Here is a 16,738-nt window from a genome sequence, read left to right on the forward strand (position 1 = left end):
TATTTTTTAAATTTTATTTAAGTTTTATTTTTAATTAATTTTATTTATTATTTTTAAAATACTTATTTAGTTTTTTTAAAATTAATTTTATTTATTATTTTTAAATATTTATTTAGTTTTATTTTCTTTAATCAAATGCGTCGGGAGCAGAATTTGGAGGCAATTTTAATTAAGATTTTTATTTTTATATATATTTATGTTTTTTTATTATTACATCTACTCTTCATTTGAAAAAATTATTTTTGTTCCTAAGTTATGAATGTGTTCACTATTAATTATTAGCATTTTTGTTAGTTTTAAATATAAACTAAAAATAAACACAAATTATAAACATATAAAAAAATTATTAAAAAAATAAAACTGATAAAAAAAAATTGATTAACAAAAAAAAATCAATAAAAAATAACAGTATTATGAAAAAAAATAATTAATTAAATTAATTAAAAAATAAAAACTAAATAAAATTTATATAAAACTGAAAAAATAAGTATTGATAAAAATAATAAATTAAATTAATTAAAAAATAAAATTTAAAATATACTGAGAGTTATTTTTAAATAAAATTAATTAAAAAATTAAACTAAATAAAAATTAAATAAAAAAAAAAAAGAAGAGGAGGGCACATGCGTCTTTTGGCAGGGAGAGAGGGGAGAAGGAGAGGGGTGTGTGTCAGATCCGGGGGTGGGAAAAGCAGCTCTCTTAAGTCAAATAGGTCACTCTAGTGTCCATCGATAACTGTATTATAACAAAATGACTGCAGTTCACTTAGTAATTTATGATAACGTCTAATGTACATTTGATGGGACTCGTTGGAAGAACTGACAAGAGTATTTGTAGAATGAAAAGCTGGGTAATTTGCACTCACCTCTATCTGATTGTGTGACACACTTTCAAATTGAGACCTCTTAAGATTCTAAAATTGTGTGACACACTTTCAAATGATTTACTTGGAAAAAAAAAAATATATTTGTGAGAAAAATCTTGAAATTGTTGAAAGAAAGAGATTAAATGAGGAGAGAGGAAGATGTGAAAGAAAATAATGAAGAGGATGAAGAATGGATGAGAGAAAGGAAAAGAGCCTTAAGAGTCTTGTGATTGAAGAGCATCTCTTTGAGAAAATGTTTATGAATATGGTGAAACCGGAGATAATATGGAGAGAAGTGAAGAGAAAATAGGATGAGAAAAAAATGAGGAGAGAGTGTGTCATGAGAGAGAGTGAGGAGAGAGAAAGTATGGTGAGAGAAAAAAGAACAGTGAATATGATGGGAGAGATTGAGGAGAGAGAAAGTATAATGAGAGAGAAAGTGTGTTGAGGAAAAAGGAGTGTGATAAGAGAGATTGAGGCGAGAGAAAGTATGATGAGAGAGAAAGTGTGTTGAGGAAAAAAGGAGTAAGTGTGATAAGCAGTGTTTTGAAAACCGGACCGGACCGGTCGGTCCGACCGGTTGAACCGCGAACCGGCCCTTATTCCGGTCCGGTCCATCATTAAAGCCGAAAAATACAAAAAACCGGTCAAAACCGGTCAAAACCGTTGAAAATCGGTCAAACCCGCTTAAAACCGGTTAAAACCGGTCAAAATCGCTCGAAATCAGTTAAAATCATAGGTTTAATCAGGATTGAAGCATGATTTTTAATTATTAAAGCATGATTTATATATATATATAACGGTTGAACCACCGATTTGACCGGTCAAACCTTAAAAACCTCGACCCGATCATCTCACCGGTTCAGTGACCGGTCCGGTTTTCAAAACATTGGTGATAAGAGAGATTGAGGAGAGAGAAAGTATGATGAGAGAGAAAGTATGATGAGAGAGATAGTGTGTTGAGGAAAAAAGGAGGAAGTGTGATAAGAGAGATTGAGGAGAGAGAAAGTATGATGAGAGAGATAGTGTGTTGAGGAAAAAAGGAGGAAGTGTGATAAGAGAGATTGAGGAGAGAGAAAGTATGATGAGAGAGAAAGTGTGATGAGAAAAAAAGAAGGAAGAGAATGCGATGGAAGAGATTGAGGAGAGAGAAAGTATGATGAGAGCGAAAGCGTAATGAGAAAACAAGAGGAAAGAGAGTGTGATAGGAGAGATTAAGGAGAGAGAAAGTGTGTGATAAAATGATGAGAGAGAAACTATGATGAGAGAGAAAATATAATGAGAGAGAATAAGGAGAGATAAGTGATATGAAAGAAAAAATAAATAAATATATTTTGATATTTGATATTAATGGAGAAAATTTTAGTTTTAAGTCAAGGGTATTTTTGGAATAAGGGAATATTTTGATTGATGAAAATAGGGTAATGGCTCATTGAAGGGGGGTACATGGGAATGAGTTATTACCCAATTTCAAGGATTCATTCCCTTATTTGTATTCCTATTCCTATAATCCAAACATTAACAATGAGAATCAATGATTCACATTCCCATTCCCCACTCCTATTACCCTAAACCAAACGCCCCCTTAGTTCTTAAGACCATTACATCTCACATGAATTTATGCAGAATAAAAGTACTATTACATCTCACATGAATTTATGCAGAATAAAAGTACCGGAGAGTTGAGCTTCTTGACATGTTTTATGAATTTTGATGGCTCTATAGATATGTTCTCCCAAGTGATTCTTGAAAAGAGATTTAACCATTTAATTCTTTTGTGTCATCTTTCATTTAATTCATGTGGGGCAATTCCTTAGCAACTGATTTTGTCAACCTTTTGGCAAATGCATCTTACTGCAAACTAGTGTGTGTGTGAAGATTTAAAGATCAACAAATAATTGTTCAGTCTAGAAAATGATGTTCATTGAGAATCTCATGGACTACCAGATCCTCAACTTCTTGATAGTTCTTGTGCTACTGCTCATGTTCTATGTGGAACTTTTATACACAGTATACTTTTTCTTTATCTTGCAGTGAGAGTCTTCACCAGCATTCAGGAAAATGCTCCAGTTAGTGGTATCCTTTTGATTTCCTAGTAAAATATATTTGATTTTTGAGCAATAGTTTCTCTAGCTTATTAATTTTCACTGCGGCTTATTATCAATCCTAGTGGCTAGTCGCTTGGATGTAGATGCTCCTTTCGTCTCCTTACCTAAGTAGTCAATATATCCGGTATACCTGCAATCAACACGATGACACTCTAATATGGATTAGTTCTGTTTTGTGCACAATCTAATTATTATTGGAGACTAGTCACTTAGGTGGAGAAGCTCCAGTTCTTAAACTCTAGATCATTTTTTTCTCCTTGGCTCAAGCCACATCAGAAGAGTAGTTAAAAAAATTACAAGAGCAACAACTAAGTTGTAGCTCAGACACATTGTAGTATTTTTTTGTCTTCAGTTTGTTGCCATTAATTCATGCTAAGTCATTATGGATTCTGATCCGGCAATAAGACCGGGGGACCCCCTTTGGGGGAAGTCAATGACACATAGAGGTCAAAAGTCTAAGGGCAAGATGAGGTCCGGCCGATCGGGTAAGGGTCGGGTCAACCGGCCAAACGGGTCAGAACAGAATCAAAGACAACCCGGCGGGGAGTCGGGTTTCCGACGCTCATGGTGAACAAGGTCGCCGGGCCGAGCGGGTGGCCCGCTCGGCCGAGGCATAAGGCAGCAATGTCGTGAACAGTCTCAGCCGAGCACACGACCGGGAATCTCCCGAGCGTACCAGTACTTGCGTTCGGTCGGACGTGATGGGATTGCCGAGCGACTGGATGCTCGACGCGGGGAGAGAAGGGACAAAAGGACAAGGGGACATCGAGGAACATCTTCTGACAATGAGCATGTTCGACAACCAAGCCATACGTAGAATCTTACGACAGAAGGTTCTGCCGTCCCATCAGAGTAGTGCTCAGACTGTACCAGTATGGTGTCAGGCAAGCTCCTCTGGCAAGCTCATACTGAGGTATGGTAAGAGGACACGTGTACGCCTCGGTATGTGTGCATAAGTCTCCTCATAGCTCTATATAAGGGTCCTCACACTTCGCCGGAGGTACGCATTCTCTGATATTCAAAGCCACCTCTGCATTTTCCTCTTGCCTGACTTGAGCGTCGGAGGGTCGTCGCCGGGAACCCCTTCCCGGCCCGACTTCTTTGCAGGTTCGCCGGAGCTCCATACGGCCGGTTAGAGATCCACGTCATCGGTTCGGAGAGCGCCACGTGCCCAGCGTCCATCTATTCAGCGTTCGGACAGGATCAAATTGGCGCCGTCTGTGGGAACGCACCTGCATCCGAGCGGAAGCAATGGACGAAGCTGGACAACCGCACACCGTGATGCTCTCCCAGGAGGAGCTCGACGCTCTAATCGAGGCAAGGGCAGCTAAGCTCGTGGAGCAACAGAAACAGAAGGCGCAAGCCGAGCGGCTGGAGCAACAAGCGTTGTCAGCATCAGGAGGCCGAGCGGAAGCACCACCTGTCACGGTTCCATTTCATCGGGCCCTATTCCGTACACCTCCTGAAGTCGCAACAGTTAACCGTGATCAAGGATCTTCATCCGACGAGGCGCCCATGTGAGACAACAGAAAAGGTAAGACTCCTCGAACGGACGCCTCCCCCGAGCGGATCAACCAGCAGTTTTCAGAGGCCATCCTGCGGGACCCTCTGCCAAAACATTATGTGCCCCCGGCGATCGGGGAATACAACGGAACCACCGACCCGGACGACCATCTGGGTAAGTTCGACAACACAGCTACCCTACATCAATACACAGATGGAGTAAAGTGTCGGGTGTTCCTTACCACCCTCTCAGGATCGGCGCAACGGTGGTTTCGGAGGCTGCCGGACGGATCCATCACAAGTTTCAAGGACTTCCGCACGGCTTTCCTCCACCATTTTGCAAGCAGTCGGCGTTATCAGAAGACCAGTGTCAGTTTATTTGCCATCAAGCAAGAGCCCAGGGAGCCACTCAGAGCTTATATCCAATGATTCAACCGAGTGGCCATGGATATTCCAACGGCCACCTCAGAAACGATGATGAATGCGTTCACGCAAGGCCTCGTGGACAGTGACTTCTTCCGCTCACTTATTCGAAAGCCGCCCCGACACTACGATCATATGTTACACCGAGCCAATGAGTACATTAATGTGGAGGAAGCCCAGGCGGCCCGAAGGAAAGAAGCTTCAACCGAGCGGCTAGCCCCTGCCGAGCGGAAGCCGCACGCTGGCCACCAGCCGCCCAGAGGACCGCGAGCTGAAGCAACCCGCCCTCAGCAACATGCAAGATCCCACGCCATTCAAGAGGTATCTGTCGAGCAGCCCAAACCAAAAAAGAAGGTATGGACCCCCATGTTTTGCTCGTTCCACCGGACCAACACGCATAATACAAGAGATTGCCGAAGCCTTCCCCTGATCGCCCACCCCGTGCCCCGGAGTGGCCACCGTCGATCGCCATCATCCGACAGGCGACAACGACACCGTGAAGCCGATCGACGACAGTCTCCCGTGCGGTATCATCCTCAGAGGCACGAGGACAATTCCCGGGTATCTAAGGAGCGGCCTAGGCTGTCCGCCCGGGAGGAAGAAAATAGAAGCAACACGTCCCGCGGCGAAATCAACATCATCGCTGGCGGGCCGACCGGAGGTGATTCCAACAGAGCAAGGAAGGCAAGTGTCAGGCAGCTCCAGATCCATGCGGTCGGCTGCAGTCAAGAACGGGCGAGCGGGCCCGAAATCAGCTTCGGGCCCAGGGACCTTGAGGGAGTCGAAGTGCCACATGACGACGCCCTCATCATCAAAGTGGTAATAGCTAATTATACTATTCACCGCATTTTCATTGATACAGGCAGCTCGGTCAACATCATATTCAAAAAAACTTTCGACCAACTGCAAATTGATCGAGCCGAGTTGCTGCCCATGACAACCCCCCTCTATGAGTTTACGGGCAATGAAGTTCTGCCGGTCGGACAGGTCCGACTGGCTATTTCGTTGGGAGAAGAGCCGCTCAGAAGGGCGCGGACTGCAAACTTCGTCGTGGTCGACTCTCCCTCAGCATACAACTTTATCTTGGGGCGACCAGCGCTCAGTGAGTTTCGAGCGACCATCTCCACCTTCTACCAGAAAATAAAGTTCCCGGTTGAAGATAAAGTTGGAGAAGTGCGAGGGGACCAGCTGGCGGCTCGGCGATGCTACGTCGAAATGGTCCGAGCCGAAGCTAATGCCGCGCGGAAGGCGCCACGGATCGAGGTAAACGCCATAACCGAAAAACCACCCTCTTTGGTTTATGAAGAAAAAGAGGAGGTGCAGATCCACCCGACCCGATCGGAGACCACCACATTCATCGCGGTCGATCTGGAGGCAAGCCAGAAAAAGGAAGTGATCAAATGTCTCCAGATAAACTGCGATGTCTTCGTTTGGTCGACGCATGAGTTGCCGGGAATTTCGCCAAGTATAGCGCAGCATGAGCTTCACGTCCGACCGGACGCTCGGCCGGTGAAGCAAAGGAAGAGGGACTTTAGTGCTGAACAAAACGCCATCATCCGGGCGGAGGTTGAGAAGCTCCTGGAGGCCGGCCATATAAGGGAAGTCCAGTTCCCGAGCTGGCTCGCAAATGTGGTGCTAGTCTCCAAGCCGGGCAACAAGTGGAGGGTTTGCATCGATTTTCGGGATCTCGATCAACAAAGCATGCCCAAAAGATTTCTACCCTCTTCCCCGGATTGATCAACTGGTGGACTCTACAGCCGGGTGCGAGCTGATTTGTATGCTAGACGCCTATCAGGGCTACCATCAGGTGCCGCTCGCCCGAGAAAATCAAGAAAAGGTTAGTTTCGTCACAGCCGACGACACTTACTGCTACAATGTAATGTCGTTCGGATTGAAGAACGCAGGAGCAACTTACCAGCGCTTGATGAACAAAGTATTCAAGGAGCAGATCGGACGCAATTTAGAAGTGTACGTGGATGATATTCTCATCAAGTCCGTCCGAGCGGCTGATCTTTTTTCGAACATGGAAGAGACCTTCCGAACGCTGAGGAAGTATGGAGTCAAGCTGAACCCTCAGAAATGTTTATTCGGAGCAAAAGGAGGACGTTTCTTGGCCTATATAGTGACCGAGAGGGGCATAGAGGCAAATCCCAACAAGGTAAAAGCGTTGCAAGATATGTCACCCTCAAGAAATCTGAGGGAAATACAGCCATACACTGGATAGCGTTATCAAGATTCATCTCCAAGATCGCCACCGAGCCTCCCTTTTTCAAGATCTTGCAAAAGCTACTAAGTTCCACCGACGAGGAATGCGACGGACGTTTGAAGAGTCAAGACATACCGAACTCTTGCCTGCAGCTAGCCAAGCCACTATGGGTGAGCCGCTCTCAGATTATTTATCTTCAACCGAAAAGGCGTGAGGCTCGGCATTAGTGAGGACGAGCGGAGAAGAGCAACCGTGTACTTGAGCCATATTTTAAAACGCTGAATCTCGCTCACTAGGCTCGAAGTCGGCTTTGCTTTGGTCCTCGCTCGGAGACTTCGTCCTTATTTCCTAGCACATACAATCATCGTCCGACAAATTGCCCATTGGGAAGAGTCGCTGAACCCAAGCGTCCGAACGCTCATCAAATGGACAACGGAGTTAATTGACATTCGAGTATCCCGGTCAGCGATAGGCAGGATGCTTAGGATTTTAGTTATCAAGTGCAAAATCCAGCGGCTATGTGGAAAATATTTGTGGATGGATCGTCCTACTCGGCTCCGGAGCGGGATTGGTGTGCTATTACTTTCTCCCAAGAAGAACGGATGCACCTATCCCTCCTGGACTACAAAGCCACTAATAATGAGCGGAGTATGAGGCCTCATAGCCGGCCCAGCGCACATGTAGGAGTCGGTCGGTAACAATCCATTTGGACTAGTCCGCTTCATTTGTGAGACTAAGATGCACGGTGCCAAGCTTTACGTTGAGGCCTTTGAACAACGTAAAGCTTGAACCGAGCATTGTTAATCTCAAAAGTGCCCGAGAGCTGCTCCGTGTGGAGACCCACGGCTCAAGACCCACTTCAGAGAAGTCATCATCCAGCAGATGAGTTACCCCGAGTGGAGAACCAGGCGGCAGATGAGTTAGCCAAACTCGCAAGTTCAATATCACCGGTCGTCATCCAGCAGCCAATCGAACAAGTATCCTTGGTGGCGCACATCGACCGGATGGAGGTCTGGGCGGAGAACCCAAAGGCCTCAACGTAACTCATCTGCCGCCTGGTTCTCCGCCCAGCAGCTCTCCGCCGGGGGACCCCCTTTGGGGGAAGTCAATGACACATAGAGGTCAAAAGTCTAAGGGCAAGATGAGGTCCGGCCGATGGGTAAGGGTCGGGTCAACCGGCCAAACGGGTCAGAACAGAATCAAAGACAACCCGGCGGGGAGTCGAGTTTCCGACGCTCATGGTGAACAAGGTCGCCGGGCCGAGCGGGTGGCCCGCTCGACCGAGGCATAAGGCAGCAATGCCGTGAACAGTCTCAGCCGAGCACACGACCGGGAATCTCCCGAGCGTACCAGTACTTGCGTTCGGTCGGACGTGATGGGATTGCCGAGCGGCTGGATGCTCGACGCAGGGAGAGAAGGGACAAAAGGACAAGGGGACATCGAGGAACATCTTCTGACAATGAGCATGTTCGACAACCAAGCCATACGCAGAATCTTACGACAGAAGGTTCTGTCGTCCCATCAGAGTGGTGCTCGGACTGTAGCAGTATGGTGTCAGGCAAGCTCCTCTGGCAAGCCCATACTGAGGTATGGTAAGAAGACACGTGTACGCCTCGGTATGTGTGCATAAGTCTCCTCACAGCTCTATATAAGGGTCCTCACACTTCGCCGGAGGTACGCATTCTCTGATATTCAAAGCTACCTCTTTGCAGGTTCGCCGGAGCTCCATACGGCCGGTTAGAGATCCACGTCATCGGTTCGGAGAGCGCCACGTGCCCAGTGTCCATCTATTCAACGTTCGGACTGGATCATGTTCGATCATCGACATTGTGATAAAAGGCACAATATTAGGCCAAATAGTTTTATCCCAAAAATCGGAGGCGAAAAAGAAGAAGAAAGATAATTAGACCAAAGAGCATCTTAAGCTAACATGCCCCTTCTCTTTGTTAGGAGATCATACTTTAATGGAAAATGGTGCTACTAAAAAGGTTGTTGTCTGCCAAATCCCCTAAATTTCGGTGAGAACTCATCTCGCCACTTATTGTTCGATTGGAGACATCTCTTACTTATCGGTTATTGTTACTTTGTTTCAAAGCTTTCCAAAATATCCAACTTTATCTGCCTCACATATTACAACAAATTGTAGCATGTCATTTCTGCTCGATTCGAGAAATGGCAACATCAATGTTTTTTGTAGTCAGCACTAAATATCCAGCTCAACATTTTGTAGTTTCATGAAAGGTGATTATCCTTAATGGAGACAAAGCTCAATGAAGATTCTTTAAGTCTAATATTACAACGAAGATTTGCAGGTATGAGTTATGCGCATAATTTTGATTTGTCTAACCATGGCAGGATACTTCTTCTTTGGGACATGCACAAGGTAGATGTGGATATTATCTTGACCACCGAACAATATATACATTGCCGCGTGTATTGTCGTATCTCTAGCAGGGGATTCTTGGTGACTTTTGTTTATGGTCTTCACTCTATTGTCACAAGAAGGCCATTGTGGGAAACTCTTTCTGATCTTGGGGATACTATTTCTGAAGCATGGATGATCATGGGGGATTTCAACTCATTCCTATCAATTCATGGAAAGCAAGGTGGTTCTCCGATTACAAACCATGAAATGAGAGACATGCATATTTTTGCTCAAGCTTGTGGTTTGGTGGATCTTCGGTCTGTTGAATGTCGCCTTACATGGTCAAATGGTAATGTCTCTTGTAAGTTGAATAGAGCTCTTGTAAAATCTTTTTGGCTAATGGCAGATTTCGATGCGTATGCGGAGTTTACGACCCCTGGATGTTTTTTGGATCATTCTTGCACTATTGTTCATATGCTAGCCAAGGACCGCGCCCCAAATAGATCATTCAAATTCCTCAACATGTGGACATTGCACAAGGATTTCTTGAAGGTTGTGGGGGATTCATGGGCAGCTTCGGTGATAGACAATGCACAATTCATCCTAAAGACAAAGTTGTTTCGATTGAAGAAATGCTTGAGGGAGTTAAACAAAAATCATTTTGGTCACATTTCGGAGAAATCTAGGAGAGCAAAAGATGAGCTTGTGGAGATACAAAAGGATATTCTTGATGGTTGTCCAATTCCCTCATATTATAGCCATGTGAAAAAGAAAACTACTATACTTATGGAGGCAGAAAGACAATTTTATCAACAAAGGGCAAAGAACGTTTATTTGAGGAGTTCGGACAAGTGCACAAAGTTTTTTCATGATGTGGTAAGGAGAAACAATAAGAGAAATGCTATCATTATGCTCAAGAAAAGGGATGGGGAACAAACCACAAGCTTAGGTAAAGTTGCAGAGGAGTTTGTTGATTATTTCCATGAGTTACTTGGCCAAAAGGAGTTATGTGCCGAATGGGACAGCAACTCACTCATGGGGCGGAAACTCACAAGAGGTCAATCTGAGAATTTGTGCAAGTTGGTTGAGGAAGAAGAGATTAAAGTTGCCCTACATGATATTGGATGTGGAAAGGCCCCGGGCCCGGATGAGTATAGCTCAAAATTCTTAACTTCTTCATGGGATATTGTTGGTAAGGATTTTGTGGCAGCAGTGCAGGAATTCTTTCAGCATAGCAAGCTCCTCAAACAGTGGAACCACTCTTTGATATCATTAGTGCCAAAAGGAGATCATACGATTGGGGTTTCGGACTATAGACCGATATCTTATTGTAATGTCTTCTATAAGGTAATATCGAAGGTACTTGCTACACGGTTATCAAAGGTATTGGATTTCTTATTAGACCCTGCTCAAGTGGCATTTATTCAGGGACGTTCTATAGGGGACAATATATACCTAACTCAAGAATTGCTTCGGAAGTATGCTCGCAAAAGGATCTCCCCCAGATGCATGGTCAAAGTTGATTTGAAGAAGGCTTTTGATATGGTTGATTGAGATTTTCTCATGGCCGATCTCGTTGGTTTTGGATTTTCCCAACGATTTTGTGATTGGATTAAATTATGCATCTCCACGGTTTCATATTCTATATCATTGAATGGCGGAGTATATGAGTTTTTTGGTGGGAAAAGAGGACTAAGACAAAGAGATCCACTTTCCCCCCTTCTATTTGCCTTGTGCATAGAGATTCTCTCAAGGAAGCTAAAGGAAACCTCCATGAAGTCTTCATTTCATTTTCATCCTATGTGTAAGGAGGTTGGTATTACTCACCTTGTATATGTCGATGACTTGATGCTATTTTGTAGAGCGGATGAGACATCTACCCAACACCTAGTGGATTGCTTGAATCAATTTGGAGGGATCTCGGGCCTAAGAGCAAATCCGCAAAAGACACAACTTTACATGGCGGGTGTAGACACAAGCTTGAAGAACCGATTATTGCAACTTTTGGATTTTCAAGAAGGAAAATTTCCTTTTAGATATTTGGGCATCCCTTTGGCGGCGGAGAAGTTAAGGATTGCGAATTATGGGCCACTTCTTGAAGTTATTGCAAGGAAGATCAACTCATGGCCTCAGCACACTCTATCCTATGCTGGGCCCTTGGAATTAGTGGGGACGGTTCTTCAAGGTATAGAATGTTTTTGGCTTTCTATGTTTCCTATTCCTAGTGGTGTGATTGACAAAATATATGCTCTATGCCGAACATTTGTGTGGTCCTCAAAGCATCCACCCATTTCATGGTCGAAGATTTGCTTGCCTAAACATGATGAGGGTTATGGCCTTAGGGACCTCCTAGCATGGAATGAAGCTTTGTTGTCCAAATTATTATGGAATATTCAAGCAAATGTGGATTCACTTTGGATTAAGTAGGTGCGTCAATATTATATCAAAAGTGCAGATTTTTGGACATGACAAAAGAAAAACTCAGATTCGCCTTTAATCAAGAGACTATTGGAGTTCCGAACCAAGATACTAGATGCTTCAGGTGGCGTGGGAGAGACAAATATGAGGATGATGGATTGATTTATTGGAAATGGAAAGGGGATTACAAATGCATATAATTTCTTCTTGCCAAGAGGGTCGGAAGTTGCATGGAAATCTATGGTGTGGAAGCCGGTAATCATGCCGAAGCATCGTTTTACACTATGGATGCTAGCTCATGGGAGGTTAAGGACCAAGGATCGAATGGAGTATGAACCAAATAAGGATTGCGTCATGTGTTGTCAACAAGAGGAATCTAATCAGCATATCATCTTCGAATGCCTATTGGCTTGTGAACTTTGGTGCAAGGTGAAACAGTGGTTGGAAATCAAGCACAATTTCAATTCTTTTGAGGAGTTACATCAGATTTTTGGTAGGCATTACAAGGGTGGCAGTAGAAGGATGAAGGCCCGGTATCTAGGCATCTCTAGCTCAATCTATTATATTTGGGAAGCTAGAAAACGGGTTGTGAACTTGAAATCTTTATAAAACTCATCAATTGTAGGTTGAATGTTGCTGGTGTTACAAGTGTAATGTTGACTGTGCATAAGGAAAACGGAGACTACTCTCACTGTGCTCATTGTCCGTGGATTTGAAGCTTGCCACTGTTTGTGGTTTTGAAGTCGGGTGTTCGAAGATGTCCGTGTTTTTCAAGTCTTCTCCTCTGCATGTCTTCTCTACTGTACGTGTTTTTCAAGCCTTCTCTACTGTCCGGTTTTCAAGTTTCTTGGCTTGTGAACATTCATGCATGCAAGTTTTGTTTTGTGGCTTGTGATTAGTGGAGGGAATGCATGCAAGTTTTATTTGTGGCTTGTGATTGGTGGAATGTATGCATGCAAATCTGTGTGGTGATTGGTGGTGAGAGTGACTTTTATAGTGAATTGTTGTGGTAAGGGGTGTGTTCTGTGAACATTTTTTTATGGAGAGAGGATGTCAAATTGAGAGGCATGGGAGAGGATGGTGAATAAATTCATCATTATTGATCTATCTAGTTCGCAGCAAACAATTCGCGGTAAAGACGATTTCAAATCCGTTGATGGCTGAGGCTTTGCCAAAAAGTCCAAGGGACCAAAAGGGTGAATAGATCCATCATAATGGTCTATCTAGTCCACAGCAAACGGCTCGCGGTAAAGACATCACCAAATCCGTTGATGACTGGGGCTTTGCCAAAAAGTCCAAGAGGGTTCATAGATCCACCATAAGGATCTATCTAGTCCTCAGTAAATGATTTGCGGTAAAGACAAGGTAAATCTGTTGATAACTGACCACTTGCTAAAAGTGGGGCGACGATCTATGGTAGAATGCTTTGCTTGTGTTGTTTGATGTTGATGATCATTGTCCGTGCTATTTCAAGGAGAATAGTGTGCTCACTGTCCATATTTTGATGCTTCACGTGTTTCTTGGATGCTACATTTTGTCCATGGTGAACGTGGTTCTTCATGCTTGATGACACTTGCCCCACATTTTGATTATTGTTTGTGTTCTTTTCACTCTTACATTTCATCAATTGTAGCACATATAATTGTGTTCATGTGATGTGTGTGAGTGTGATTAGAGGTTAAGTTGACTTTGCTTTATGTATGCATAATGTAATGAGGATGATTATGTAAATGACTTGAGTGATGAATAAGGAGTTCTCTCACCTATGAGGATAAACTCCTAGATACGTTGTATGATTTGATATTCGATTTGAGAGTTTTTACATCTCAAATTAATTTTTATACATGTGTATCAATTTTAATGAAAGATGATTATCCATTTTAAAATGTTTTTCAAATTTAAGGTTGTAAAATACTTTGTAGGCTATGCTTTCTGCAGGAGAGCAGCGTGTCTAAATTGTGTACTTTTCTTCCTTATTCATATCAATAAATTCTCAAAAGGAAGTTTTGGAGTAAATGTCCATAAAATCAGGTAAGTGTGTGCTCCTCTCTAGAGTTAACCGTTGTTTTCACCTTTGATATAATAATAATAATAATAATAATAATAATAATATATGTTAACATTCTTTCGACGTAAATTAGATCATCTGTCTTAAGATTTTCGTGTCCTCATGTCCCCTCGTCAATTAGATGCATTGTATTCTTGAGGTATGATTTAATCCGTCCGATCGATAAGGGGATATAGAAATCTTAGGAAGATCTGATATTCTTTTGATGACTAAAGTCATTTTTTAAAGAAATAAATTATGGAAGATATTTATCCTACCGCAACGATATAAAATAATTCATTTTTTAATAGGATAAATTATGAAAGGTATTTGATCTTTTATATTATAATTGTATTAATCCGTGAGCTACGTTTTCTTGAAAACATAAAGGGCGAGTGGAAAATGAGGTTGATGGGTTATCCTAAACCCTTTTTTGATATCGTTATCTTACGTGGTCTTCAGCTCAAATGCAATCACGAGATTCTGAGCCGAGTGGAGCTTGATGAGTTGGGCAGCGTACAACAGAGGATGGGCTTCTTTTCACGCTCTTATCCTCCTTCCTCTCTCCCTTCATGTTTTCATTACAGATAATAAACACAGCTCCAAAGATTCAATATAATATAATATAATATAATATAAAACTAATAAATAATTTTTATTTAAATGAACTATGACTTTTTTTTTTAAGGAAAGACAGAGTCGCTCCGATTTTTTATTTTTATTTTCATTTGAAAAATTCAACTAAATGAACTTGTACTATTTCTATTATCATTTTCCTTTTTTTTTTTAAAAAAAAGAGTTAATTATTATAGAGATTACATAGCTAAATCAAGTGCCTGAAATACTATTTTAAAAAATTATTAATAATTTGGATTTTATTTTTTAAAACTCAATTTGAATCATACAAACAAATTAATCGTCGCAATAAAAGTCTATATGGATAAATAAAAGAAAATAAATGAAAAGTTTTATAAGCAAATGTAATAGCGTCAAGAATAGAATAAAATAAAATTCAATTAAAAAAAATGATTCCCTCCCGAGGAAAAAATATTAAAAAAACATTCTCATCTTATTTTCATTTTCTTTCTACCGTGGAAAAGTGGAGAGCACAATCTAACACATCAAAAAATAATAACCCTCTTTTGGGATACCTATGACATAGTAGTCCTTTGTATTACTGGGTTCTAAGATTCGCGATGTGCTATGAATCATGTGATAAAAAGATGATTCATTTGCCTCTAGCAATTCCGTCAACTCGTTTTTAGGTCAACACGAATGAGATAAATTACGGATGACTACTAACCATTAATGCATATGGCAAGACATGAGGGGAGGCGAGATCAAATCCTGCGTCTCAAGATTCTCGTGTCCCCGTATCCTCTCATCAAACAGACGAGCTAGATCACATCTTAAGAATGTAGTGCACATCATGAGGATATCATACCCGTCTGATCGATGAGGAGATACGAGAATCTTAAGACAGAGGATCTAATTTGGGAGGAAGGCATGCTGAGAATCAGCATCTATTACAGCAACACCATATATAAAAATCAACTGTATCACACTGAAATCAATCTAAATGGCAATTGATTGAGGATATCTATAACTAATCAACAACTCCATGACATTATTCAATGCGAAGAGCTGTGGCCAGGCACAGGGACAGAGGATCCCTCCCCAGTTCATTAATTAATTCGTTGATCGGTGGAGATCCAGGAAGAGACCAGGTGGGGTATAAGAGGGAGATTAAAAAAATGAACAGGAGATGTCCAAGGGAGAAGAACCTTAACATCGAACCACTTTTCTTTCTTCAACAAACAAAGAAACCCCACAACTTGCACGCCAAATTGGCAATGCCATGCCACACTTGTCCTCAAATAATACTTCACACCCGCGGTATGTGCAGTGCACTGCATCCATCCCAATTAATTAATTATAACACCCCTCTCAAAGCTCTTCTCTTTCTCTCTCTCTCTCCCTTCCTCCAACGGATTCAAGCACAGGTGCTTTAATTTGTCAGTATAGATCTTGTTTCAAGCTCTCGTTTGATCATTAATTTCTGTCTTGCTTATATTTCATTCTTTTGATGCATCGATCATGCATGCTTTAACACTGATCAGAGGTATGCTTTCTGATTGTACTTTTTTGTTATAAAGCAGTGCTTTAATTCTGAGCTTCAGATCAGTACCGTGTTCTTGTCATTTACATTAGAAAAAAAAAACAAGGAAGTACTTAGTTTCTGCTTTTACACCTCTAGATCTTCAAGATCCCAAGTGATCTGAACCACTGCATGTTCTTAAGAAATTTGCTTCTTTTTTTTCTTTTCTTTTCTTTTACAGGAAACTCAAAGACAGATCTCAAAGTCAAACCTGCAAGTAACGATCGAGTATGAGTTCAGAGTGTCGAATAGAAAAGAATCAGATTCGTTTCGAAGCTCATTAGACAGTGTTAATATAATTAACTGATCTGATGGAAAGCAGAGAGAAGAGAATGCATCATCCACTACGAGAGCCTCATCACGAGCACAGAGAGTCCTCTCCTTCGAACTATTTCAGCGTGGAAACGTTTCTGGTTCTTGGCCTACTGACCTTGTCTCTCCTGGTGCTCCCTCTCATACTGCCGCCGTTGCCGCCGCCACCTTCGATGCTACTGCTGCTTCCTCTAGGCATACTTGTTGTGTTAATGATTTCGGCTTTCATGCCCTCGGGCAGAAGAAACATGGCTTCCTCTCATCTGTAAATATCGATCGGATCATAGTGATCGACTTTAATTTGCACAATAAATACTTTTTTTTGGCGATAAA

General features: G+C 42.2%; 1 protein-coding gene and 1 long non-coding RNA gene across 4 annotated transcripts in view; both read left to right on the plus strand.

Moving 5' to 3' along the window:
* Positions 1–9,012, plus strand: part of LOC122038034 (mannose-P-dolichol utilization defect 1 protein homolog 2-like) — a 34,464-nt gene extending 25,452 nt beyond the window's left edge. The window contains exons 6-9 of one of the 3 annotated variants that reach the window (XM_042597706.1): positions 2,530–2,594; positions 2,904–2,941; positions 3,351–3,359; positions 8,918–9,012. In XM_042597706.1, the coding sequence (XP_042453640.1) occupies positions 2,530–2,594; positions 2,904–2,941; positions 3,351–3,359; positions 8,918–9,012 (207 nt within the window). Of the gene's footprint in view, positions 1–2,529; positions 2,595–2,903; positions 2,949–3,350; positions 3,360–8,632; positions 8,642–8,915 lie in introns of all 3 variants that reach the window. The other 2 variants (XM_042597788.1, XM_042597623.1) reach the window with 2 other exon arrangements.
* Positions 9,013–15,499: 6,487 nt separating this feature from the next.
* LOC122038214 lies at positions 15,500–16,738 on the plus strand. The gene is made up of 2 exons (XR_006127825.1): positions 15,500–15,938; positions 16,275–16,738. It is a non-coding gene; the product is annotated as an uncharacterized LOC122038214 (long non-coding RNA).

Source organism: Zingiber officinale, chromosome 1B, assembly GCF_018446385.1.
Source record: "Zingiber officinale cultivar Zhangliang chromosome 1B, Zo_v1.1, whole genome shotgun sequence".
NCBI classification, from domain to species: domain Eukaryota; kingdom Viridiplantae; phylum Streptophyta; class Magnoliopsida; order Zingiberales; family Zingiberaceae; genus Zingiber; species Zingiber officinale.